This window comes from Labrus bergylta, chromosome 16 (assembly GCF_963930695.1).
Source record: "Labrus bergylta chromosome 16, fLabBer1.1, whole genome shotgun sequence".
Classification (NCBI taxonomy): Eukaryota; Metazoa; Chordata; class Actinopteri; order Labriformes; family Labridae; genus Labrus; species Labrus bergylta.
The window spans coordinates 977,275-1,003,954 of NC_089210.1; the positions used below are offsets into that span (position 1 = coordinate 977,275).

Consider the following 26,680-nt stretch of genomic DNA (forward strand, 5'->3'; position numbering starts at 1 on the left):
CGGACTGTACAACAAAGCAGTGGCTCAAAATTTGCACATTTCACTTATCAGACTCTTTTATCCAAAGCGACGTACATCAGAGAGTAAGAACAACACAAGCAAGGATCTAGAAAAAAGGGAACAATGTGAGTAAGAGCAAACGATCAGCTTTGAGTCTGATTGGACACACAGGTGCTGACAGGAAGTGACCAGAGGCAAAGCACAACATTGAGGGCAGTTCTTGAGAGCTCTAATCAGTATAGAAACCATCTTATAAGTCGTCGTTATCAAACAAAAACCATCGTCATTACCATCATCATCATCAATAATATGGAGACCATCATCATTAAGTTAGTAGGTATTCATGAAAGAGCTGGGTCTTTAGCTTTTTCTTAAAGGTGCAGAGGGACTCTGCAGATCACATGGAGTTTGGAAGTTCATTCCACCACCGGGGGGCGACAGAGGAGAAGAGTCTAGTCAGAGACTTAGGACCCTGATGTGAAGGTTGGATCAGACGCCTTTCAGTAGGAAACCTCCTTAAGGGGGCCCCATGTGACAGCACTCACTCAATGAAAAGAAAAATGAATGAAGAGGAATTATCTGTTTATCTGGCTCCCCAAATAATGTTTTGCCTATAGGGCCCCAACAGACTCTAGAGTCACCACTGGTTATTATCTGAGGTGCGCACAAGATATTTATTTTTACTTTTTTGGACTTCAGGGGCTCGTAGTTTAGAGTTGTTTGTGCTGTGTTTAAAACAACAATCAGAGGAGTTGCTTTGCTTTGTTTGCGTTTTGAGAAATACAACGTTATTCTCAAAATGCAAACACACCAACCCTGATCCTTCCAGTTTAGCTAGTTCTGGTCTAGAGATGATCTGAGGTGGTATAGATGAATAAAAACTAAAAGCACACGTTCTCCTCGGCCCTCAGGGGGGTTTGTGTGTCTGTCAGGGAGGAGATAAGGAGGCTGTAATGCGCAGAGTTGTGGAAACAACTTCTGTAATCCTTCATCACGTGACTCATAGTGAAATAATCACTTGATAATGAAGAGAGACGCGCGAGGAGGTGACACAAGCCGAGAAGTGAAGCTACACACACACACACACAGCTCTACAGCCTCAGGTGAGTGTGGATCCTGAACCTACACACACACACACACACACACAGCTCTACAGCCTCAGGTGAGTGTGGATCCTGAACCTACACACACACACACACACACAGCTCTACAGCCTCAGGTGAGTGTGGATCCTGAACCTACACACACACACACACACACACACAGCTCTACAGCCTCAGGTGAGTGTGGCTCCTGAACCTACACACACACACACACACACACACACACACACACACACACACACAGCTCTACAGCCTCAGGTGAGTGTGGATCCTGAACCTACACACACACACACACACACACACACACACACACACAGCTCTACAGCCTCAGGTGAGTGTGGATCCTGAACCTACACACACACACACACACACACACACACACACAGCTCTACAGCCTCAGGTGAGTGTGGATCCTGATTTCCATCCACTTACAAACACGCACATTTGATGCTCTGAAATGTAATTTGACTGAATTGTTGTTCCACTTAAACCTGGGTCAGTGTGGGAGGCTTTGATTCATAAAAAACATTATCTGTCAGTTGAGCAACAGTTGGCGCAGTTAATTACAGGGTTCAGATGAATTGCCACACACAAACAATCCGACTCTGACATCAATTATTCAAATGCAAATGAGCGCGTGAATCACAGCCGGCACAGCTCTCCTATAAGAAGAGACTCAGAACGTCCTGTCGTCCTCGCAGGGCCTGACAGGTGATCCTGCCGAGCGCAAGACGAGCACAGGAGAGGTGAGAAGAAGAGAAGAAAGTTTTCTGTGGAGGAGGGGAGAGAGAGAGAAGTCGTAGGATGTCTGTTATTGGCGCGCTGCCTTTCATCAAACCAATGCTGCCTGGACCGTCCGTCTCTCCGGGCATCCAGAGGAGACACACTCTGCCCGCGAGCGAATTCAGACCCCTGAACACGCAGGACGCCATCAGCGTGTTTGAGATCGAGCGAGAAGGTGAGTGACGCATTTTCTGAGTCATGATGAAGTGATGAAGCTGAAATCCGCTCTGACTTTGTGCTCAGGGGACAGAAGCGTTTAATCGAGAGAGGGATTTACGTAAAACCATTTGCAACATTGATGGAACTAATTCCCTCTTAGTAATGTATTCATTATATGAAAGTCACCTGTTAAATATTCTTTTCATTAACCTCCATATCTTTTTACCTTTAACACCCTCAGAAGTATGATAAGTGGGTTTTGTGCAGTTTAAAGCGTGCGTAAAAGTTGTGCCAAACCATTTATACGCACGCTAAAAAAAAATACCGTTCTCTTTCTCTTCCAGCGTTTATCTCAGTGTCAGGTGAGTGTCCCCTCCACCTGGATGAGGTGCGTCATTTCCTCACACTGTGTCCAGAACTTTCTATGGGATGGATCGAGGAGGGCCGGCTGGTGGCTTTTATCATCGGCTCTCTGTGGGACCAGGACAGACTCTCCACAGTAAGACATCAGGCACATTAACAAACTAACATACAGGTATGAAGCGAATAAATCATCATAATCGCTTTTTTTTTTGCCCCAGGATGCACTGACTCTCCACAAGCCGCGCGGCTCCACCGCCCACATCCACGTGCTCGCCGTGCACCGCACCTTCCGGCAGCAGGGCAAAGGTCCCATCCTGATGTGGCGCTACCTGCAGTACCTGCGCTGCTTCCCAAACGTGCGCCGCGCCCTGCTCATGTGCGAAGAGTTCCTGATCCCCTTCTACCGTAAATCCGGCTTTAAGGTGCTGGGCCGCTGCGCCATCACCGTGGGTCCCCTGACCTTCACGGAGATGTTGTATCCGATCAGCGGGCACGCGTACATGCGCAGGAACAGCGAGGCCATCCGCTTCCCGCAGCATCCTCTGACTCTGCCGCTGACAAAGACTGATGAGCAGGCGGATGTATGACCAGGTGCAGTTTGTCACTCAGGTGTCACTCCTTTCTAGGAGATTATTGTTCATTAAAGTCTGCTTTCTGTTTGTTGAACTAAAGCTAAATGTGACGTCAGCCCCCCTCCTTCATGTCAAATAAAAACACAGGTTTCATTAAACCATCATGCGACTCTTACATTCAATTATACATCAGTTAGTTCCGACCAAGCAATCTGATTGGACAAGAGGCATTCCATGAGTGACGATATAGAAGAACAACATCGCCGGAATTTTTCACATCATGTGTCCCTCCGCCTCAGCATGCAGGAGCTCTGAACACCTTTAATGAACATTTACAGCTGAGAAAGTTTTGATTAGTTCATCACCTCAAACCCCAGACTCTCCCAACACAATCAAATGTCACTAGTTTCATCATTTTAACAGTTAAGTAAAGGTTCATCCTACAAAGGTAGCTGCTTCTCTGTGGTAACCATGGACACCAACAGTAGAGTAGAACGTTCAGGTTGCTAGGCAACGGTCTAGTTACATTGCGGAGCTCGTTAAACTGCTGGAGTTAAAATATAATCTGTTGTTGATTTTTACTTTTTATTAATATCATCTGCTTGTATAAATGTATGAATAATGCATTATTAAAAGGTTATTTGCTGTACATGTTAGTGAGTGACCAACATGTGTTGTTGTTCAATAGGACAGATTTCATTTTGTGATGTTTTGTTTTATATTTGTGTCGGTTTCAAAATCTCAATAAAATGTTTTCTACTGTTTATAAGATTAATAAAAAAATACTTTTTTTATTTGATTTTCCTCCTGTAACACATTTATAAACACAAACTGACAGAAAACGAAAGTCCTCTGCAGGCACAAATGCACAGGTGTTGCAGTGATGGAAGCAGGCAAGAGAAGTGGTTCAGATAGAAGTGATTGTACCCGACCTAAAAAGCCTCTGCATGTTTCTAATAAGCTCCACGAGCAGAAACGTGCTCAAACTAGGATCAATATTGGAGATGCTTTTGAAAAATGGAGAGAGGTTAGAACACAGAAAGGTTTACAGACCCATGCAGAGCTGGATAAACACTGAAGCTTCAGAGTCCACCACATGGTGACCTGAGTGAGCATCCACTATAGAGAGGGGGGGGGGGGGGACAGCTCTCTATGATGTTTAGAATTTGGACTGCAGTACCCATTTTAAACACTAGAAAGACCAAGGCAGTCATTTTGACTGTTTTTTTTATTTTGCAATGTAATAACTTACTTAAAATAAAACCTATGTAACTACAGGACCATGACTTTTCCTAAATGTGTATTTTATTCTGGCATTGTTATTTTATCAAAAACACAAAACACAAAAGAGTTTTGAGTATTTCTACCTTGAAAGTCCATAGCGGTCATATTGACTGCATGCATTATAGCCAGTGTATCATTTCAGTATTTGCTACTTTTTCCCGCTCTTGAAGGTAGAGGTGGGCGATATGGGAAAAATATCATATCACGATTTTTTTTTGGCAAAATCACGATTACGATTTTATCACGATGTTTTTCATACTGTTCTTTAGACAAATTTGTAAGTTACTGACCAGTTCAACCAAACTTATTTACCTGTATGATGTTTTTAAATGCACAAAAACTGAGCAGACAAGTTTAATCTATTTGAAAAACATCTTTGTAGGAGGTCTGGAGGTCTCTCACCCAGAACATCTTTAGCAACAGAAATGTCTTTCCCTCAATTTGATCAATATTTATGAATGATTTGAAGGTTTTCCTCCCCACTTTGAAATGGTGATTTAGTTATGTGTACTCTTTTTATGTTCATCAGGAACATTTTCACACAGTGATGCATTCATTTAAAAACATGTAGACTTCAAGTTCTTGTGTTTCTGTTCTGTTTTAGCCCTGCAGAGTTCCTCCAGCTGGAGCTTCATACAGGCTCTGCAGACTTTGTTGTTTTTATGACATCATTGGACTAACTTTAGTTTAGTTTATATATAATCAAACATAATACAGAATGTGTTCATTCTGTGACACATGATCAAAGTAAGTTTTACTGACAGAAGAGTTTAATTCATAGAAGGGGCGGGAGATCGTTGATTGACAGACAGACAGTCACCATGGTTACTCACTCTCACCTGCCTGCTGCTTTGTAACGTCGTTTAGTGTAATCCCTATAGGTTCAGTTATCACAACAGGTGAGCTTCAGGTGGAGAGGCTTGATAAGAAACTTTTAAAAACTGAGAGAGAGCAGAAAACACCGACAGCAACATTTGAAACACCGGGGTTATATCTCCCCTCACTGTCTGTCTGAGCTCCTCTCTGTCTGACTCTGACTGTTAACGTCTCTCCGTGTCGCTATCTGAGATGTAAATTTAACTGTGCACATTATGCAGAGAAGTTAACTGTTGCTCACAGCGTGTCGGTTTGGAAAAATATCAGAACAGTTGCATATAACCGATAGAATAAACACATTAGCCCAGTTCTACGATCTCTCTGCTTTGGCAGATCGTCAGCAAGTTAAAATCCTTCACGATCTAAGATCGTTATATCGCCCACCACTACTTGAAGGTGCACATCGCTGTTGCCTAGCAACTATTGTTTATAACGCTCGAGCCAAGGAGGAAAGAAAGCTTACCCGCCTAAAACCATATAGAAAGAATAGGAGAGATACATTTGAATGAATCAACATTGAAAAGGCAGAATAGAGTAAATTAGGATCTGATTTAGAACAGAATAGAACGAAATGTCAGGAAGGAGGAGGATTGCTGCCACAGAGGCTCCAGAGCCTTGATGAGGCAGAGTCTGATGGAGGCGCAGGTTCGGATACAGAAAGTGATGTCTCCTGGTCTCTCTTCATCTGACACCGGCTCTGAGATTAAACCTGAGAATGATACAGAGATCATTCCCATTCGCAAAAAACGCCGGCTGCTGTTCCCGTGATTGTCGATAAACTATTCAAATTTCAAATTCATTAGAATTTAATGTTTGTGTCCTGAAGTTTATTATACCTTTCACAACATTACAGATCCATTTATTCTTATATTTGATATTGATTATTGAAATGATATGCAAATAATTCGTCAAACAGTCAAAATGACCGCTATGGCCTTTCTAGTAGTGATAGAATGCCGGTCGTTCTAGTGTTAAACACTAGGGGTCAGAGTTACATATTGCTCCATCAAACATCATCTTTAGTTTCAAATGTGAATAATTAGTTATTCAGTTATTCAATGTGAGGGTTTTATTTTGGTGCTGGGTGCAGAAATTCAGGATTGAAAGCAGCTCAAGTAGAAAAAATCTGAGGAGGCTAAATGAGGAATAACATCGTAAATGACATTGCATGTTCAATTAATTGTAAACTTTGATTTGCATAGTGCCACATCACAATGAAAGGTATTTATACATACGTCAGAGGTCGACTCTTTGTTTTATTATTTACAAAAACCTAACATGAATCCACCAATGCTCAAGCACTCGACAGACAGCAAGGGAAAAAAATAATTATTTTAAATGTCAGAAACCTCAAACAGGACAGGACACATTATTGGAAAGTCATCATCTGTGACCAAACATCACGTTTCCTCAGAGTGAGAGAGTTGCCATTCTGTTCCTCTGAGCTGCGGATCTGACGGCACAGACCGGCCTCTCGTGTTCACGACTGAAGCTTTAATCACGTCTAATCCACGGACGTGTCAGGATGAGTAGCTCCTTCTCCTCCTGAGGACAAACCTGCACCAAGAGCTCACCTGAAAGTGACTCGAAAACAAAACTGCAGTTCCTCCAGTGGCCACTTGAGGCTGACCCCAAAACAGAGTCGACCGCCTGTAGACCAGAATCACAATCAAACACATTTTAAAGTACATTAAAGGAGCAGTATGTAACTCTGACCCCTAGTGTTTAAAATGGGCACTGCAGTCTAAATTGACCCCCCCCCTCCTCTCTAGAGTGGATGCTCACTCAGGTCACCATGTGGTGGACTCTGAAGCTTCAGTGTTTATCCAGCTCTGCATGGGTCTGTAAACCTTTCTGTGTTCTAACCTCTCTCCATTTTTCAAAAGCATCTCCAATATTGATCCTAGTTTGAGCACGTTTCTGCTCGTGGAGCTTATTAGAAACACCACTTGGCCTGCGGTGCCCCTCAGCTTACACCTCGTCAGATTTGTAGTATGTTTGTAGAAGTTTGTAGCACAGGTCCAACTTGTTGCAGCGGTGATGAGCAGGCTGGTTTGGATTGTGCTGTTCTGCTTTTTGTTGTGCTAATAATCAGTGTTGGTCTGTCAGATGTTCAAAACAAGTTCAGCTGCTCCTGTGTGTTTGTGTCGAGTAGGAAAATAAAGCTCAGAGCTGAAAGAGAGAGAGAGCTTTTAGTCACATGGTGTGTGGATGATTGCAGGGCGAGCGAACAGGAGGGCTGTTTTATATTCATTCATAAAAAGCATGAGGCCGAGACCAACATTTTAAAGCTTTTTGTAAAGGTTTAAAACATCAGCACGGCACTCAGAGTTATTATAATAATAATAATCCAGCTAAAACAAAAAGAAGCCGCCAATTAACGAGTGCATCAGTCAGGGAAATGTGTTTCCACTTACTGTACGTGACGTATTCTGCTCTTTATCAGGAGTAGAGCAGCAGAGTCTCTGCAGCGTCGATGAAATAAATCGCATGTTCAAAGAAAAACAGAAATAAGAGGCGGCCGGTACGCAATGCAGGATTGTCCAGTGTTGGAGTATTTGAGATCGGTCTTTTTGAAGGTCTCTTATCTGGTCTCGCACTGCCTTGGTCTTTTATAAGCCTCTATCCCTAAATGTCTTGGTCTTGTCTTGGTCTCAGAGCTCTCTGGTCTCGGGCATGTCTTGGTCTCGGTTAGTGGGGTCTTGACTACAACACTAGTTGAGTCATAACAGCATCACATTTTAACAAAGATAATCTTGTTTGTGAGGTTTTCTGTAATCCTGAACCGCCATCCCCTGAAATGAATCCAGCTGCTGGTGATGCCTCCCCACATGGGGCAAGCACACCAACCACTAGGCCACCGGGCGCCCACCATGGGTTTTGTTTTGATGAGGAGGTGAAGAAAGTTGTTCAGTCATGTTTCTATCAGCTTAAGGTAATGTGCTACGCTAATCCTTCTGATCCTCTGAGGATTTCAACACAGTTGTTTATCTTCATCGCCTACGATTGGTCCAAAATACTGCAGCTGAAATCATCAAGAAAACAAGATCTAATAACTCCAGTTCAAGCCTCATTACATTTACATCTTCTTTTTAAATGTATGACTTTAAAGGAGCAGTATGTAACTCTGACGCCTATTATTTAAAATGGGTACTGCAGTCTAAATTCTAAACATCATAGAGAGCTGTCTCCCCCCCCCCCCTCTCTAGAGTGGATGCTCACACAGGTCACCATGTGGTGGACACTGAAGCTTCAGTGTTTAGCCAGCGATTCAAAGATGTCTCAAAGTTTTTATAACCTTTTTAGGATCTGCATATTGAATTAAAGACGCCATTTATTGTAACATTTTTTGAACTTCTTAAAGTGAAATAATAGGTAAAGATCCTTCACCCCTTCTGAACATAGAGTGCGGTCACGTCAGCCTCCAGACCGGCTCATGGTCAGTAATCCCACAAAGTCCTTCCAGTCAGCGGGTAATCTGGAAGACAGACATCCCATCAGTGGCCTCAGATTCCCACATTAGTACCTTTCACTGTCACCTCCTCTGCGGGGTCAGATCTCAGACTTTTCCCAAACCACATCAACTCTTTGAAGTCTGCCAGGAAAAAGGAATTTAAGCTTTTGTTGACGAGTTTCTACGGCGCTGATTTGTGACGAAGGGCTTCTAATTCTGAAGTCTGTTTTCTTGCCCAGGTTGTTTTTTTTTTCAGACACGTGCTCCCTCCAAGGCGACCCCTGAGTTTGACCTTGTGAACCACTCCAGGCCTGCGGTGAGCCATTTTTAATCTGCATCCATAATCCATCATTTCAAAGCATATGACTCATCAGGGTTTACCAGCAAGGCGTGCTAAGTATAGCGATATGGTCGTGAGGTGATGATGATTCATACTGTTGTGTTACTTTGTAATCCTTCTTTACATTAACAGCTAAACAACCATGCTAGCAGCTCTGTGAGGCTTTACCCATTTGCCAGATATGAGAGCAGTTATCAGGTCAACAGGTGTTGCAGCGATGGAAGCGGTCAAGAGAAGTGGTTCAGATAGAAGTGATTGTACCCGACCTAAAAAGCCTCTGCATGTTTCTAATAAGCTCCACGAGCAGAAACGTGCTCAAACTAGGATCAATATTGGAGATGCTTTTGAAAAATGGAGAGAGGTTAGAACACAGAAAGGTTTACAGACCCATGCAGAGCTGGATAAACACTGAAGCTTCAGAGTCCACCACATGGTGACCTGAGTGAGCATCCACTCTAGAGAGGAGGGGGGGGACAGCCCTCTACAATGTTTAGAATTTAGACTGCAGTACCTATTTTAACCACTAGGGGTCAGAGTTACATACTGCTCCTTTAAGTGATCCAAACCATGAATGATATTTTTACTTCTACTCGTGTACTCAAACCTTGACTTGTTTACGAATTAAACCAACCCAGTGAACAGACATTTTGTTCTTCATGTTAAAAAAAACAGGACAGAAATTCTCATATCAAGCTCGTAGTTTAATAAGAATGTGTGAAGTATTACGCTTGACACAAAAGTAAACCATAAAACACAAACATGACCCTCATTTTTACAGAAGACCCCCAAAGTAAAAAGCTTCACATGTTCAGTTTCACCAAAAAAGAAGAAACATGAATTTCTGAATCTGCACCTCAACATGTTTCAGTTAGCATTATTATAAAATCTGAAGCATCAGTTGCCGCACCAAATAAATCGTCGTCCATTTCTGTCTACATCCTGTAGGGCGAGTTGAAGCGATAGTTTGAGTATGACGGGGTGTTTAAAGCCTCGCTGGAGGCAACAGGAAGCAGCAGGAGCCCCGTGCTGAAGTCTTTCGTACACCGATCCATCGCCTGCTTGTATGAGATCTTCTCCTTACTGATCGGGTCGACCAGCTCTTTGTTGTAGGAAGCCTCGTCCTGCAGCTCTTTGCTAGTTTTGCTGTCGATCATATTGTCGTCGAGAGCTTCTTGCAAGGTGAGGCGGCCCGCTTTAGAGGGATCCACCAGCCCGCCGGTCAGGTACTGAGCCTCCATGTACCTTCTTGCGTTCTCTGCAGGGATATAACCTTTCTGGGCTGCGGGTCCCACTGGTAGACGTGCTTTGGTCGTGGGATCTTCGACTCCAGTGAAAGCTTTCTGAGCGTTCAGGAGCTTGTACATTTGACCCTGGTCGATGAGGCCTTGCTGAGCCGCCTTGTGGACGGAGAGTTTGTCCTTTTTGTTGAGATCGACGATTCCACCGGAGGCCGCCTGTGCCTCCAGCAGCTTCAGAGCTGTGTCAGCGTCGATGAGCTGGCGGGTCAGGGCGCTTCTTACGGACATGCGGCTGTTAGTGGTGGTGTCATAAACACCAGAGATGGGAAAGTTCTCGTCTCCCGCCGCGGCAGTGAGGTCTTTGGCGCTGCCGCTGTGGTCCGAGTTCAGGGTGGAGTTCATGTTGGAGTTGAGGCTGGGGAGGGAGGAGCGCAGGGAGGTCGGCATGGTGTTCATGTTGGAGTTGAGGCTGGTGAGGGAGGAGCGCAGGGAGGTCTGCATGGTGTTCATGTTGGAGTTGAGGCTGGTGAGGGAGGAGTGCAGGGAGGTCGGCATGGTGTTCAGAGGAGAGGGCGGGGCGGCTCTGGTGGGGGATCTTGGTGTCGTTATCGGTGGAAGAAAAGGCTTTTTGGATTCTCCGACAACAAGCAGGGCGAACTCAGAAATGGGCATTTTCCCTTCCTTGTAGCGCATCAAATCATACTGAGTCAGTCGACCTTCCCTCAGAGCATCCTTCACAGGGTACTGCCTCCCACTCTTACGATCCTGCAGAATCGTCGTGTCCCCATCTTTGCCCATTGAGGTGATCTCCTCCCAGTCACACTCCAGCTCTGACAGGTGGATGTACTGGTTGCGATCAATCAGCCCCGCCACGTAGGCGTCATAGGGACACATGTCTTTACCAGTTTCTGGGTCCATGATGGTGATCTTGGTGGACAGGTTGGTCTCTCTGGTGTGAGTCTCTGTCTGCTCTTCTGTCTTGATGCTGTTCTGCAGCTCAAATAAGAGGGCCTCTTTCTGGTTGATTCTGTCTTTCTCATTGAGGATTTCTGTCTCCAGACGTTGAACTTCCGAGGAGGACTTCAGAGTCCTCTGTCGCGCCATCTGGTTCCTCTCGCTCAACAGCTTGGACTGTTGCTGGAAGGTAATGCTGATGCTGTGTCGTTCGGACTCTAGCATTTTGAGCTGTTTGAGGAGATCTTCCTTCTCCCTCTTCAGAGCGTCTCTGTTGCCGCTGCGCGCTGTCTCCTCGTGTGAAGTCAGAGACTTCGACGACTGCAGATGGGTCAGTTTGATGTTAAGGTTCTGCACGTTGTCCTCCAGGTTCCGTCTGAGATTTCTCTCCTGCGTCACCAGCTCTCTCAGATGTTCCCTCTCGGCCTCGACTCCTGGGTCCTTCTCTACGCGGACAACTTCCCTGTAAACAACTTTCTCCAGTGACTTCTCCTTCTGCAGAATGACCAACTGGTGCCTCAGGTTTCGGATTTCTCTCTCCAGACGACTAATATTGGTGCTTTCAGTCTCCAAAGTGATGCGTAATTCATCGGCAAGTTTTTCCAGATAGGGATCTCTCTCCACTTTGAGGACCTCCTCGATGACAATCTTTTCCTCGACGGGCGCCGGAAAGTTTTCTAATTCGAGGATGCGAGCTTTGATCTGCCTGAGCTCGGACTCTACCTGAATCTTCTTGTGGCGGTCATCCATCTGAGACAGGGTGCTCTGTTTGTCTTGAACCAGGGATCTGAGCTGTCTGACCTCTAACTCCAGCTTTCTGCGGTTCTTCATTTCCTCGTCCAGGGACTTGTTCAACTTCTCATGTTCCAGGATCTGCTTGGGGTCCTTCTGAAGACGCACCATCTCCTGCGTCACGATCTTCTCCTCCGGTTTCTGCCTCTCCAGGAGGATGTACTGGTTCTGAAGGTCAAAGAGGATCTCCTCCATACTGCGGCGCTGCTGAATCTCCTCTCTGAGATTCCTCCGGAGTCTGTCCGCCTCCTTCTCAATGAGAGGATCGTTCTCATATTTGATGAGCTCTTTGTTGACCAGCTTCGTCTCCACCTTTGATTTCTCCGCCTTCAAGTCGTCCCTCTCTTTGCGCAGGTGGATCAGCAGCTCCAGGGTGGTCTCGCAGTTCAGTTGAACGCGGGACACTTGGTTGTTCAGCCGTTGCAACTCCCTGATGACCTCGGGGCTCTTCTCCTCGATGATCACCTCCTGGGTCACCTCCTTGAACTCCACTTTGGGTTTCTGGCTGCGCTGGGCGGTCAGAGTCGTCATCAAAGAGGTGATTTCCCTCTCCAGGTCCGTGCGGTTACGATTGGTGTCCTGCAGCTCTTTCTTCAGACGCACCAGCTGGACTTCTGTATCAGGATCCACTCTGAAGATCTCATTGATCACCTCCTTCACCTCGACTTTAGACCGGAGCTTCTCCACTTCACTGTAGCGCAGCTGAAGCGTGGTCAGATCCCTCAGCAAGATGGCGTTCTCCTCTCTCTCCTCTTCCACGGCGATGCGCAGCTTCTTCGACTCCTCCACGGTTTCTGGATCTTGTTGAACCTGCTTCACCACCTTGCTGACTATCTTGGGCTGGATGGTAGGAATGACCCTCTCCAGCGTGTTTATCTGGCTCCTTATTCTAAAGATGTTATCGTTGAGCTCCTTCCCTCGAGATTCAGACTCGGAGATCTCGCTCTTGAAGGTCAGAACGGCTTTCAGCATCTGTGGATCCTTTTCCAGCCTCACCACTTCTTTCTTCACCACTGTCTCCCTGACTTTTTGTTTCTGCTGAGACAGAACGGTGAGCTGAGTTTTCACATGGACCGTCTCGGTATCCCTCGTCTGGAGCTCGAGCCGTAGCCTCTGCATCTCTTCTCTCATCTTTGCGGCTTCTTTGTCGAGCTGCGGGTCTCTCTCGTATTCAGTCACCACCTTGTTCACTAGTTTGGGTACGACTTTGGTCAGCTGCAGCTCCAGTTTGATAATCCTCTCGTTGAAGATCTCTATCTCCGAGTGGGTGCGTGATCTCTTAAATGATTCCTCCTGGATTCTTTTCCTCAGAGACTCCAGTTCCACCTCGAGTTTGGGTTCTCGGTAGTACTCCACCACCTCCTTTTCCTGAAACCTCTCCACCCCTCTCCTGCTCTTCAGAGACACAAACCTTGCACGGTATGTTTGCAGGTTTTTTTCTGCAAGTAAGCGTCTGGCAACCTCCTCGGCTAATTCGTTTTTCAGGCTATCACTCGCCTCCAGGTCCTTCTTCTGGCTCTGCATCTGCAGCTGCTGACTGACGACCACCTGGTTCACTCTCTCGTCATTCTGGAAATCGAAGGAGAAAGAGGGCGATATCAGAAAAGACAGACTGTGATGATGAAGGTCAGATTGTTGCTCTTATGAGTGATGTCATACCCTGGCCTTGATGCTTTTTGCCGTCTCCAGCTGGTTGAGACGCTGGCTGTTTTCTGCAGAGACCTCGGCGTAAAGGTTCAGGAGATCTTTCTCCTGTGGACGAACCAGAAGGTCAGATTACAAAAGAAACTGAGTAAGTAAGTGTGAGTAAAGAGAAAAGTCAAAATTGTCTTAAGCTAGGCATACACTGTGAAATGTCAGACCGCTTCAACGTGATCGATTGTTGTTTGGTGTGCGGAGTACACTGAGGCAGAACGCCTGATTGCCCCCGTGCAAACTGTCAGACACTGTCATAGATCACCATGGCAACAACAGTCATGCCTGTTTGATATGTTTTTCCCTCCCATCACCAAAGAGGTTAATGAGAGAAATGTCGGCAGGAAATATCTGAAGACTTCCAGCTGATAGGGATGCGGTTATTGCTGATGCTTAGTGTGTGTGTCGACAATCTGACTTCACAATGTGAGCTCGGAAATTAAACGTTGATGTCCGGCTTTAGGTGCCTTGTCTTAAAGCGTACCTTTCTCTGCACAGCTTGAGCCATAGTCAAAGTTTGCAGTTTCTTTGAGACTGGTTCGTCGTCTTCATCGTCATCATCATCGCCGTCATCGCCGCTCCTCAGAGTGCCGCGGTAAGTGTTCGACTTTATATCGTACTCCTGGAAAAAAAAAAGTATTTAACAATCAGGTAATAATAAAAACATGTGCTCTGCTAATTCTTAGATCTTGGAGAGAATCAAGAACTCTGACACTGAAAATGTGTAAAGAAGAAATGATGACAATAGCTGCTTGTGAAAATATGCTTGGAAACTGAACTGGAAAAATGACATTTCTAAGGAGCAATGGGAAAATTTTAGCCAGTTTATATCAGGAGAACGCAACACATCACTGTTGATTGACTTTTGTTTGTTTGTAAGCACGTCATATGCCCTCCTTCTGGTGATGCACTGTTGATACTTTCTTCATCGTCGTATCTAATTTCTGTCATCCATTTATTGTCTATTATGTTTCCTGCCTGTTTTGTTGTTCCCTTTTAGTCTCTTTGTTTCTTTTTATAATTGTTTGCCATTATGTGTTTTTACCTATTTAGGTTACTTTTAGCTATTTATTTAATTTTCTGTCACAATGTGATAGACAATTAAGTTTTTTGAATCTTTGAATCTTTATAATGTTGTTATAAAAATCAATAAAATATAAATTATTTTTTAAAAAATGCTTGAAAGGTAATAAATGCTTGAAATGTTTGAAGCCTATTGACGTTGATAAAAGAGACAAACACTCTGAACTCACGTTGAGGACGTTCTGCAGGTCACGGGAAAGAAGCTTGACTTGGTTTAAATCATCCGACTTCTTCTTGATGTCCTCCATCACTCGCTAAAGAAGACAGCGAAACAACACAGCGGATCATTTTACAATAATGCTAAATCCCCCTGCACTCTCTCCATCCATTTGTAGTTTAACCCTCTTGCATCATTATGGACATTTTTGTCCATTTGGTCAAATGTTTCCTCTTCATCTGCTCATCATTTTGTCTGTTAGAGCATATGGATCACATTTTTGTAAGAAAGCCTCTCTTGACACATTTTGGAATGCACATTTTATTTTTTTTAATAGATCAATAGAACACTGAAACATGTTTACTACCCTCTGAATAATTATCAGGAATTTAACCCTTTAAATGCCAGAATCATCAAACTGGCATTTAAAGGGTGAAATTCCTGATTATTACTCAATGTTTGATAGTTTTGAGCAGGGCTGAAGTTGTTTAAGAGATGAATGCAGAAAAAAGTAGAAAAAAATATCAATCTGTCCTATTTTTATAGCAGTTTTTTGGAAGTGGACATTTTTGTCCTTAGTGACTTAAGAGGGTCGTAAATTAAACTGATGCCTGAGGGTTCAATAAGAAAACGGAGTTGTAAAGATGCTTTTGTACGCACCTTCTGGGAGTTCTGCTTGGCTGTGATCCGTGCCACATCATCACTCGCTTTGATTTTATTGTCGGGAAGATTAACCAGGAAGAAATCCAGCGAATGAACGGCGTTCTGGAAGTCTTGGTTTCTATTGGTCCCGTCCTTTAGGAGAGCAGATCTGAAGCAAAATGTGAAAATAAAAACAACAGATATCAAACTCAATTCCACAGAATCCCAAATAACATCAGGATTTCTACGAGGTTAAGAAGCACACAGAGACAGACCAGCTGATCTCGCTCACCTGTCCTGGAGCTGATTGTTGACCGTCGTGTAGCGGTTCTTCAGTCGCTTCACCTCGTTCTCCTGCCGCTGGATGTCAGGACAGTATTCTTTGAAGCTCTGCTGCAGGGAGCTGCATGCTTGTTGCGTCAGGTCGAGGTCTTTACCTAATTTATTCAGAACATCCTTCTTGGCAGCCACATCCTTACGTACAGCCTGTTTGATATAAAGACAAAAAAAAAGTTTAGATAACCTTGATGCTTTCTGTGCTCCATATCTCATATAAGACTTAAACTTTCAGCCATCTATTCTCCACTTATCAGAGGTCGGGAAGCAGATGTCAACCCAGACATCCCTCCCCCGAGCAACATTTCCCAGCTTCTCCTGGGGGATTCTAAGCGTTCCCAGGCCAGACGGGATTTATAATCCCTGCAGCGAACTCTGGGTCTACCCAGGGTCTCCTCCTGGTAGCCCGGAAACCTCCAAAGGGAGACTCCAGGAGGATCCTAATCAGATGCTCGAACCACCTCAACCCGGCTCCTTTCAATGTGAAGGAGCAGCAGCTTTGAGAAACTCATTTCAGCCGCTTGTATCCCGGATCTTATTCTTTCAGTCTCAACCCAAAGCTCATGACCTCAGGTGAGGGCTGAAACGAGGATCGACCTTTTTAAAGACTCTTACATACTTGTGAGTTGCATCATAAAGAACGTCACCTGCAGCTGCTGGTTGCGACTCTGAAGGGCGTTAGGTTGATTGAGGATGGCGCCATCTTTAGTGAGCTGCTCCTCGTAACCAGAGACGATGCCATCCACGTTCTTGATCTGCTTCTCGAGGTACATGGAGGCCGTGGCTCTGGATCAGAGAAGAGACACACAGGGGTTAAATAAAGTCTCAACAACCATGTTTACAAATCGTCTCGTCTTGTATCAAATCTTCGAGGTAACATGTTTTTTTATATTTTCTTACTTTTTGCTGTAAAGATTGAGAAGCGAGTAGATGTCATCGAGCTTGTTGTTGGTGGTGCTGAGTTTGACGGGCAGGGTGGAGGCGGTCGGTCCGAGCGGTTTCTTTGCCAGGATTGGTTCCATCTCTCTCTGGACCGCAGACTTCTCCGCCTCCAGCTTCCTCACCGTCAGAGCAGATTTCTGCAAGAAAGGCGGTTTTTAAAAATCACAACAGGACAGATTTATGTGAACGCACAGACGAGAACACTGAATGAATCTAATCATTAAGATGTCTCCGGTCACCTCGTGCTCCTGCAGCCGTTTTGCCAGGTCCTCTGTGGGGTTAACATGGTCCAGCGGAGATCGAAGTCGATTCAGGATTTCTTTTTCGGTCCGTTCCAGCGCTTTGTTGATCCGGTCGAGTTCACTCGCCAGCTGTGCAGCTCGGGGATCCTCAGGAGCACTTTGTACGGTGGCTGAGAAGGAGCAAAGAGCAAAAAAAACCATCTACAATGAAAAAGTTTGACCGGCCGGATTCATCCATCAAACGCTCATCCAGCTTCTGGATTTATCTTTTTAACAAACTTTTGACTTTCTTAAAAAAACTCGACTTTCGCTACGACTCAAAGAAAACTAAATAAAACTTTTAAAGGTTTTGTTCTTCTCACCTGCCTTCTGAGGCCGCACCGCCTCCACAGTGGGGTTCTTCAGGGAGGCTAAGAGGGCGGATCTACGACTCTTCAGGCCCGTCAGAGCTCTGTCCAGACTACACACACACACACACACACACACACACACACACACACACACACACACACACACACACACACGTTTCACTAATATCCTCTGTAGTTATTGTAGATATATAGTCCTCCTCTTTGTCCAGACTTTCCATCAGGGGGTCATGGTGGACATTGTGCAGGACTAGTACTTGGTCGTTTACTTGTAACAAATTGGACTAGTCCAAGACCACCGAGGCCGTCGACCAGAAGGTCCTGAGCGGCCTCTCAGCCCCCCTGCAGAAGTCTCTCTGTAGTTTCTTTAACTTCCTGTGTTGTCGTTCTCGTCTCTTTGTGTTTGTTTTGTCTCTGCTGTAATTAAAAACATGCAGTGATTGTTTGTATCTTTTTTTACACTTTGTACCTGTTTAATGTCTCCATGGCCTCATCATCCGGCGGCGGGATCATGAAACACGCCCCAGGGAGGGTTTTTGTCTCTCCACTGGCGTTCTGAAGCACCCAGTTGTTATTATCAGAGTTGGACTTTAGTTTGAGCATATCACCACGCCTCACCGTGTCCTGAAACACACAGACCAACGAGGAGGGGAATAAAAACAACGTGCAGCCATGTTTCATATTTAAGAAGCCTGAGAGTCACTGCTGGTCTCACCTCCTCGTCCTCCCAGTCGCACAGGGACACGACCGTCGTGGGTTTAGTGGGCTGAACTCGACGTGACTTGAGAGGAGCGACGGTGCTGCTGAGCTCTTGGAGGGCGGCCACGCGCTCCTCGTTCCTCCTCACTGCTGGTTCGTCTCCCTGAAGGAGAGGAAGAACAGAAGAAACATTCAAATGGTTGAATGGACTCGAGCTCGTTTGGGATTTGTCTAATCCCATTCCAGGCAATTCAGGTTTAAGTGTCTTGCCCTAGGACACATCAGACATGTGGCTGCAGGAGCTGGGGATCAAACCCTCAACCTCCCAGTTCAGAGACGACCTCTACCCACTGAGCCACAGCCGCCTCGTCAATCTGTGTTTACGTTAGAGGAAGGGGCGGGATGTCGAAACTGCAGCTGCACCCGTCTCTACATGTGTAATACTTCAGCTCTTGTTGCAGGGTGTGTGTTTGCTTCACTTTTGTACAACAGCAGGAGGTGGAGATGTGCGTCTATCTTTATATACAGTCAACGGATTGGACCATGGACTCATGTTGTACCTCTATCACGATCAGGGCCTCGGCGTTGCTCTTGTTAGCCAGAGACTTTGGGTCCAGAGAGGTGTTGAGTCTCTGCAGGGAGTCGGACAGCGTCTCCGCATCCAGCTGGAACTGAATCAAACAAACAGAGAGACGCGTAAACACGTTAACACGTTAACACGTTAACACTGAGCAGGAGGATTTAAACTCACGGTCCGTCAGAGTGTGGTGTGCTCAGAGGGGATTACCTTCTTGTAGTCGTCGATGTTGTCCAGGTGAGTCTCCTGAGCCAGACACAGGTTGAGGAAACCTTGCCACTCTGTTTGTACAGTTTCCATGTGAGCCTGCAAACAACACACTGATTCAAATCAATGCAAATCATCCGTCACATCACTGTGATGTCTGTGACGCTTATTCATTACAGTCATCTGACTCTGTATTTCACTTTTTCACTTTTTGATCCAGTAGATGTTGACTATGACAAACTGCTGTTTGGCCACGCCTCCTCCATACTGAAGCCTCCGCTCTCCTCCAGAGACACACCTCCAACCCCCCTCCACTCACGTTTGCATGAAGGAAACAAGTGAAGCAGCGGACAAAATCGTCCTTTGCACGAGCTGCAATCACCTGTGTGCTGCATTGTTGTGTTAGCATGCTAATGTTAGCGCTCTTTAGTTAGCTCGTAGCTTCACATTGTTGTGTTAGCATGCTAATGTTAGCGCTCTTTAGTTAGCTGGTAGCTTCACATTTCATGTAAACTGACACAGAATGAGCGTGATCTAAAAACTCTTACTAACATCCAAATAATCAGTGAGTATGTTCTTCTTCTTCTCTCTAGTTCTTGACTAAAACAGCTTTTATACACAAGGGGAGGAGCCGGCCGTCCCGTCCATGTAAACACGGCTCTGACAACAACACAGCCAGCGGGACTCGAGCTTCTCCCTCATTGTAGACAGTCAGGACTCAGAGACACATTTACACAGGACAGACTTTATGATTTATTGATGTGGAACATGTCACATGTTCTTCCTTTAAGCTTCTTGTGACATCCTTTCGTGTTGCACATTCCTGCATAAATCAAACATGTCCTCTATTACACCAAGGGGATTCCTTTGCTTTTGCAGACACCCTCAAGTGGACACTCGCAGAACTGCAGTTTTTATATGTATTAAAACTTTCTCTGCACTAAACTCAGATTCTGATGTTTCTGGTGTCTGCCTCAGCTGACAGGTTTACCTTCACTGCCGCGCTGCCCGGATGTTTTTTCCCAATGAGAGTTTCTCCTTCGTTCTGCAGCTTGTTGACCTCGCTCTCGTGAGCGATCAGGCCGTTTGTTTTGAATTTCTGTGAACAAACAGGAACAGAGATGTAGAAAACAAGTCGATGCAAACAGCTCCTTCAGAGACTTCCTCGAGGGAACACTAAACAAACTTTTAATGCAAACAGGATCTCCCTCCGAGCACATTAGTGACATCACCACGCTCCAGCTCACCTCGTACTCCATGCGGACGCCCCGGGGGTCCACCATGCGATCGCTCCAGTCCCTCTTCAGGATCCTATCCTGCTGGCCCGACAGGTAGCCCAGCTCCTTATTGCAGCTCTGCATGTAGTCGTACAGAGAGGCCAGGTGGTTTTTCCTCTTCTGGGAGCTCTCCTGCAGAGATAGATAAACACAAACACATCCCTCTAAACCTGACTGAACTCATTAAGACAACTCCAGAGACACATGCAGGATGGACAAACTCACGTAAAGGTTGGCGTATTTCTCCTTGAGAGCGGGGTACTGGTCCTTTAAATGAAGAAGAAGAAGAAGCAGGTCAGTGATTCAGGAGAGCATGACGAGTCTGTTTATCCCTCTGTTTATCTTTCTGTGATTTACTGACACATGATATTAGACTGAGAGGACCCCCAAACTCCAGAGTACACAGGTGTTCTCCCTCAGAGACCCTCCTACATCATTTATTTCTCCCCTTGTTAAGATTCCTCTGCGGGAGAGATGCACGCTCCTTTCTGTTTGTGATCATTTTGATATTTTCTCTTAAATGTTACATTATCTGTTGCAGTATGTTTGTATATTAATATCATCCATAGACTGTGGAAAAAGACAAAACAGCTCTTGATTGACGGTAACCGTGGTTACCTTGGAGGTGGTGCTGGGCTGCAGCTGGGAGCTGTAGTCCTCGATGGAGCGGTTCAGGATGTTGTGTGCTGCGATCTGCTTCTCCACGTCGGACAGTTTGGGGCCGTACGGCTCTGCATTCAACTGTTTCTGTGAAACGACAGCAGAGAGAGAGAGAGCTATCACAGCTGATGATCAACAGGAAGTCTGGGCACTGAAACTCAACCGGAGCTCAAACCGACCTGTTTTTCATCCAGCAGAGGACCCCAGCTGATCTTCTGTGTGGGCTCAAAGGTTGGCTTGCGGTCGTAGAGTTTCCTGTAGATGGCGCAGTCGTTCACCCAGCGCTGGTGCAGATTTTTCACGCTGAAACAAACAAAAGTGTTTGAGATTTGTACCCAAAGACTTCATGAACAACCTGAAGGAGCTGCAGAAATTAAACTTAAAAAAAGAGAACAAATCACATATTGATCTTCTTTTTTATAAAACAGGATGTGCCATTTCTCTTCTTTTCTTGTCTTTGTCTTTCATATTTTCGGGCGAGGACAATCAGAGAGAATGTGGCGTCACATCTCGATGGTATGCGACACATCGAGTTTTGGGGAGTGTCTGCCGTGTGTGTGTGTGTGTGTGTGTGTGTGTGTGTGTGTGTGTGTGTGTGATGATTTGTCAGATTAGACTCACTCCTTCTCGATCTCCTCCGCCTGCGGGTGGTGCAGCCTCTTGGACTTGTCCACGTCCATGAAGAGATCCTTCAGCAGCTTCTCGGCCTGCGCCAGGCTTTCTGAGTTCACCTTCTGGTGGATCAGGGTCTGCTTCTTCACATCTCGCTCTGAGTCCTGCAGGAGGAGAAACATTAGAACTTCTCTTCAGGAAGAAAAATAAAAAGGCTTATCTGCAGCAGCCGCCATGTTGGAAATGCTGTCTCAGTCTAACTTTCAGTCAACCTAACGACAGGCTGAGAGCTGGAGCTGAGGCGGGTTTTAAGCCTCCTGACAAACCGTTACACCGCGCCCACCTGTCAATCAGGTCAGCTACACACCTTATTGTGAATAACTCTTATTGTGAATAACTCTTATTGTGAATAACAAAATGAATGAGTTATCAAAAAATGTTGACAATCTAAGAGCAGCCAGAAGAGTTAAGTGAGTTTAATAAGTGCAGTCACAAGAGACAGGGGGCGTGTCCAGAGGTTTTTTTCAATGGGGTCGCCCTAGACTTAAGCAGGGGTGGCATGAAGTTTGTGGGCACACACACTATCCTGCATGGTTCCTGATCGTGCAGAGCTTGAAGTTAGTGGATCTGCTGGTTGCTGGTCCTGGTTAAACGTCCTGCAGCAGCGTTTTGTATCTTTTGTAGACGGTCGAGTGAGGAAATATTAAAGCAGGTGAAGATACATGGACTAACTGTTGCCTGTCTTACCTCAGCCAACAGCTCCTCTGCTCTCAGGATGTCTTTCTCCACCTGGTCTGCATTGCTCTGCATACGAGCGATCACCACAGCGAGCTCGTTGGCCTGACTCCTGAAAACACACACAGACAGAAGAGAGTCAGAATCATCAGACTGACGATCACACACCTCCAAAACTCTCCGAAATAAAATGTTTATCAGGACTTCTCAGGTGAATATGGATTATAAAAAAACTGAATGAAATGTTTTTGACCACAACTAAGGCAAATACACTTTCCTTTACCCCCCCTGCTCGACACACTTCCTCATCGAGCTGTCACTCACAGACTCTTTCTGCAGACCTGTTTGTGCTTTCTTAGTGTTTGTTCTGTCATTCCTCTGCCAAGTATTTATCCAGACACACCCTGATCACGACCAGGGGACACACGGAGGGGGGGGGGCAGGAATGTGTGGTTGTGACATTCCTGAACGTTCAGCTCTTATCAAACGGGCGGCGTCATTAAGTTTCAGAAACGGTTGTAGTCAGACATTATGACTCATAGTGGTTCAGGGAGGAGTGACAAAAATAGAATTCAGTCTCTTGTACTTGTACTCTTTTCTTTAAAACTTCTGATTAACTTTATTTGACTTTGATGTAAAATTATTACGATATGTATTTTTGGTTTGTTGGATTTTATTTAAAGGTCCAATCAGTGAGATGATAAAGGTATCTTACTATCTGATCAGACATTAAGGAAACATGTTGAAGTTCTGGCTTCTCTGACAACAATGCAGCAGCCAGTATGTCCTCCTTCTAACTTTAGATTCTGCTCCTGAATGCTCTGGAGCCGTTTTGGACGCCCCTCTGTTTGTCAGATATGAGAGCAGTTATCAGGTCAACAGGTGTTGCAGTGATGGAAGCGGTCAAGAGAAGTGGTTCAGATAGAAGTGATTGTACCCGACCTAAAAAGCCTCTGCATGTTTCTAATAAGCTCCACGAGCAGAAACGTGCTCAAACTAGGATCAATATTGGAGATGCTTTTGAAAAATGGAGAGAGGTTAGAACACAGAAAGGTTTACAGACCCATGCAGAGCTGGATAAACACTGAAGCTTCAGAGTCCACCACATGGTGACCTGAGTGAGCATCCACTCTAGAGAGGAGGGGGGGGGGGACAGCTCTCTATGATGTTTAGAATTTAGACTGCAGTACCCATTTTAAACACTAGGGGTTACATACTGCTCCTTTAAAAACTAACCTGACCAGACATCATCAGAGAACACAGTTCAACCACATGAAGAGGAAACTGGCCAGAGATTATTTAAGGAGGCCTGATGAGTCAAATTAGACTTCCTGTTTGTAAATAATGGACACTGCGTCCTCCGGGTTACAGAGAAAAAGAACCATCCGGCTTGTTATCAGCATCCTTGATGGTATCGAGGTGTCCATGAACTGGTTTAGGAGCAACTTACGCTGCCAGGTAGACAACTTGTTTTCCAGCAAAGGCTTTTTTAATCTCAGCAACACGATAAGAAACCACATTCTTCTCCTTCAGGAGTCTCTCTGTGAGGAGGTTCCTGGTTTGAATCCCCGTCCTTCAGGAGTCTCTCTGTGAGGAGGTTCCTGGTTTGAATCCCCGTCCTTCAGGAGTCTCTCTGTGTGGAGGTTCCTGGTTTGAATCCCCGTCCTTCAGGAGTCTCTCTGTGAGGAGGTTCCTGGTTTGAATCCCCGTCCTTCAGGAGTCTCTCTGTGAGGAGGTTCCTGGTTTGAATCCCCGTCCTTCAGGAGTCTCTCTGTGAGGAGGTTCCTGGTTTGAATCCCCGTCCTTCAGGAGTCTCTCTGTGAGGAGGTTCCTGGTTTGAATCCCCGTCCTTCAGGAGTCTCTCTGTGTGGACTCTGCATGTTCTCCTCGTTCATGTGTGGGTTCTCTCCTGGTTCTCCGTCTTCCTCCCACAGTCCAAACACATGCTCTTTAGGTTAACTGCTGACTCTAAATTGTCTGTAGGTGTGAATGTGAGTGTATCTGGTTGTCAGCCCTGTGATTGGCTAGCAACCAGTCCAGTATGTAACCCCGCCTCTCGCCCAATGACAGCTGGGATTGGATCGGCTCCAGCCCCCCCGCGACTCTGAACGGGAAAAGCTGCATAGATACTGGATGAATGGATGGATGGGTATAATTTTCAAAAGACAATAACATTGGCAGCCCTGCAGCGTTCGGCCCCTCTGAAAGGCCTCCAGAGAACTGGCCAAAGGTGGGCACCTGGGGAGGGGGGCCTTAAAGGGACAGTAGCTGAAATGAAGCGTTTCAGGTCAGAGGATGAAATGAGAGTTTAAATAAAATAAATCAGATCATGTGAAGCTGATCTGAAGGTTTCACAGACTGACGACATGAAAGGTGAACATGAGGAGGAAAAGGGGTCTTTAAGAAGTCCTCATGCTTTCAAACTCTACATCAGCACTCACAGGAAGCTTCCTGTCCAATCAGATTAAAATGTGTCCAACCTAACTGTTGCATAATCATGAATATCGAAACCTATACAAACGCTAACACATGAAGAAAACATGAAAAACACCCAGAAACTGACTCATTTACTTCCTTTCAAACTCATGTGTGACTGTTCAGATAAACACACTACACACACACACACACACACACACACACACACACAGACCATGCCCTGCCGCTCCCTCAGCTCTTCCTGCTGTCACCGAGCGCCATGGCGTCAGGACACGCCCCACTGTGAAGGAGCGCTAATGTTCAACAACCCTCGCCCATCCACCTCAGGGTGACACGCTGCACCGAGGGGAGATAAACACCAGCTTTATCACCCTCAGAGGGGGTTGCACAATTACACACACACACACACACACACGACACACACACACACACACACACACACACACACACACACACATTTATGACCTTGTGCACATTCATAAAAAGCTGCTTGATAGAGCAGAGAGTCTCCTCCTCTACTCAAACAAACACTGGTTCCACTGCATAGCAATGACAACAAGCTGCTCTATTATAAACTGCCTCGGCTCGGATTAGAGCTGTGAAGGCACCATGTTGACCGAGAAGCCAAATGAGTCACAACACCGGCCTGATGAGCTCTTCGATGACACACACACCTTGGGCAAAGACACAAATAAAATAAAGACAGAAAAAACAAAAGGGAGTCAGGTGAGGCGAGGACAATCAGGTAAAACACACTCCATTAATAACATGGTGGTGTCATTGTTAGAGACAGCACAGGAGGGAAGATGTCAGGAGACTGTATCAAACACAGTTTGTGTGTGTGTGTGTGTGTGTGTGTGTGTGTGTGCGTGTGCGTTTAAAGGGACACCATGAGGTACTTTTGATATCGTCCAGGATTATCAAACAGCCCTCTCCCTTTGCAAACACAAAAATGAACAGGGGGAAAATGAAAGCAGAGTTGTGGAAACAAAAGAAGGGACAGTAACACGAGACTGGATGACCTCTCACTCACACACACACACACACACACACACACACACACACACACACACACACACACACACACACTCAGGTATATAAGGGCACTCACTTGCTGAGTTTCACGGGACTGTATTCCTTTTTGTTCGACATCTTTTGGAGGACCGTCCGGAGGCCTGTTCTTTGTAATCTGAGTCCGACTGTTTCCTCTCAGCTCCTCACTCTCTCTCCTCTCGCTCTCCTTCTTATGGCGTCACCCTCCTCCTCCCTTAACACAGTTTAAGGAGCGTCCACCTGTCTCAGCTCCTCCCAGCAGGCCAACAGGTGTGTTGTCAAATCAAAAGTAGCAGCGGAGGAGCAGACCGGGCGGACCTGTTTGACGCTCCACAGCCTCGTCTCACTTTTGAATCTCCCCCTGCAGCAGCATCCGCTCTGCTCATTAAAGCAGTCTCTCTAAACACCTCTTCTGCACCTTTTTGAACCCCTCAGAGGGTTTATTTCCCCACCTGCACACACCCGCACACACACTCTGATTGGTGCCTGCAGCATGATAAAGCTCTCACTGTTTCCACTCGAGGAGGAATGTAACCGGACAGGTCGCTCCTCGGCTTATCAAAATCATTATTAGTTGAATTGTTCGTTTGACCTGACAAACGGATGTGTCATTACCATTTTTATGTGACATATAACATTTTATACGTGCTCTAAGGAGGTGAAAACAAACGTCTACGAGAAGAGGATGAATGAAAAGAGAAATTGGAGTAAAGAAGAAGAAGAAGATTTACTTTATGAATCCTCCACTTCATTGTGTGACATGCTAAACACACATAGGCTTACATTCATTAACAGAGAGATGTCAGAGTGAGGGGGCGGGACACAGCGAGCTCCTGAGATACAATTTGAGCTTGACATTTTGACATTTTTATTCACGCTCCTATTTATTGTGTTTTTATTGTGTTTCATTCTATATGTTATTTTATTTGTTCTTTTTGTTTTGTTCAGCACTTTGGTCAATCTAGGTTGTTTGAAAATGTGAAATAAAAATTGATTGATTGGTTGAAGGGGGTTACTCAGTGCCTTGCTCAAGGGCACCTC

The 26,680-nt window shown here is 45.6% G+C and overlaps 2 protein-coding genes across 3 annotated transcripts; one reads left to right on the plus strand and one right to left on the minus strand.

Annotated features, from left to right (window-relative positions):
* The first annotated feature begins 26 nt into the window (after positions 1-26).
* Positions 27-3,762, plus strand: LOC110001281 (serotonin N-acetyltransferase-like). Of its 2 annotated transcripts, none has more exons than XM_065964439.1 (4): positions 27-1,103; positions 1,805-2,061; positions 2,390-2,544; positions 2,627-3,762. In XM_065964439.1, exons 2-4 carry the CDS (start codon positions 1,908-1,910, stop codon positions 2,993-2,995), a joined length of 678 nt encoding a protein of 225 aa, XP_065820511.1. In that variant the 5' UTR covers positions 27-1,103; positions 1,805-1,907; the 3' UTR covers positions 2,996-3,762. The 2 variants fall into 2 exon arrangements, with proteins under 2 accessions (XP_065820511.1, XP_065820510.1); XM_065964438.1 differs by lacking the exon at positions 27-1,103 and adding an exon at positions 1,157-1,503.
* A 5,852-nt stretch (positions 3,763-9,614) lies between these two features.
* On the minus strand, positions 9,615-25,853 carry LOC110001282 (envoplakin-like). Its single transcript, XM_020656749.3, has 22 exons — positions 25,698-25,853; positions 22,163-22,262; positions 21,425-21,579; positions 20,983-21,106; positions 20,762-20,890; positions 20,369-20,410; positions 20,114-20,275; positions 19,858-19,965; positions 18,870-18,965; positions 18,643-18,753; positions 18,099-18,245; positions 17,853-18,007; positions 17,378-17,475; positions 17,013-17,185; positions 16,732-16,910; positions 16,479-16,617; positions 15,788-15,981; positions 15,514-15,664; positions 14,867-14,950; positions 14,098-14,235; positions 13,578-13,670; positions 9,615-13,487 (listed from the first exon to the last, which is right to left on the minus strand). Exons 1-22 carry the CDS (start codon positions 25,736-25,738, stop codon positions 9,867-9,869), a joined length of 6,240 nt encoding a protein of 2,079 aa, XP_020512405.2. The 5' UTR covers positions 25,739-25,853; the 3' UTR covers positions 9,615-9,866.
* Between the last annotated feature and the right edge of the window lie 827 nt (positions 25,854-26,680).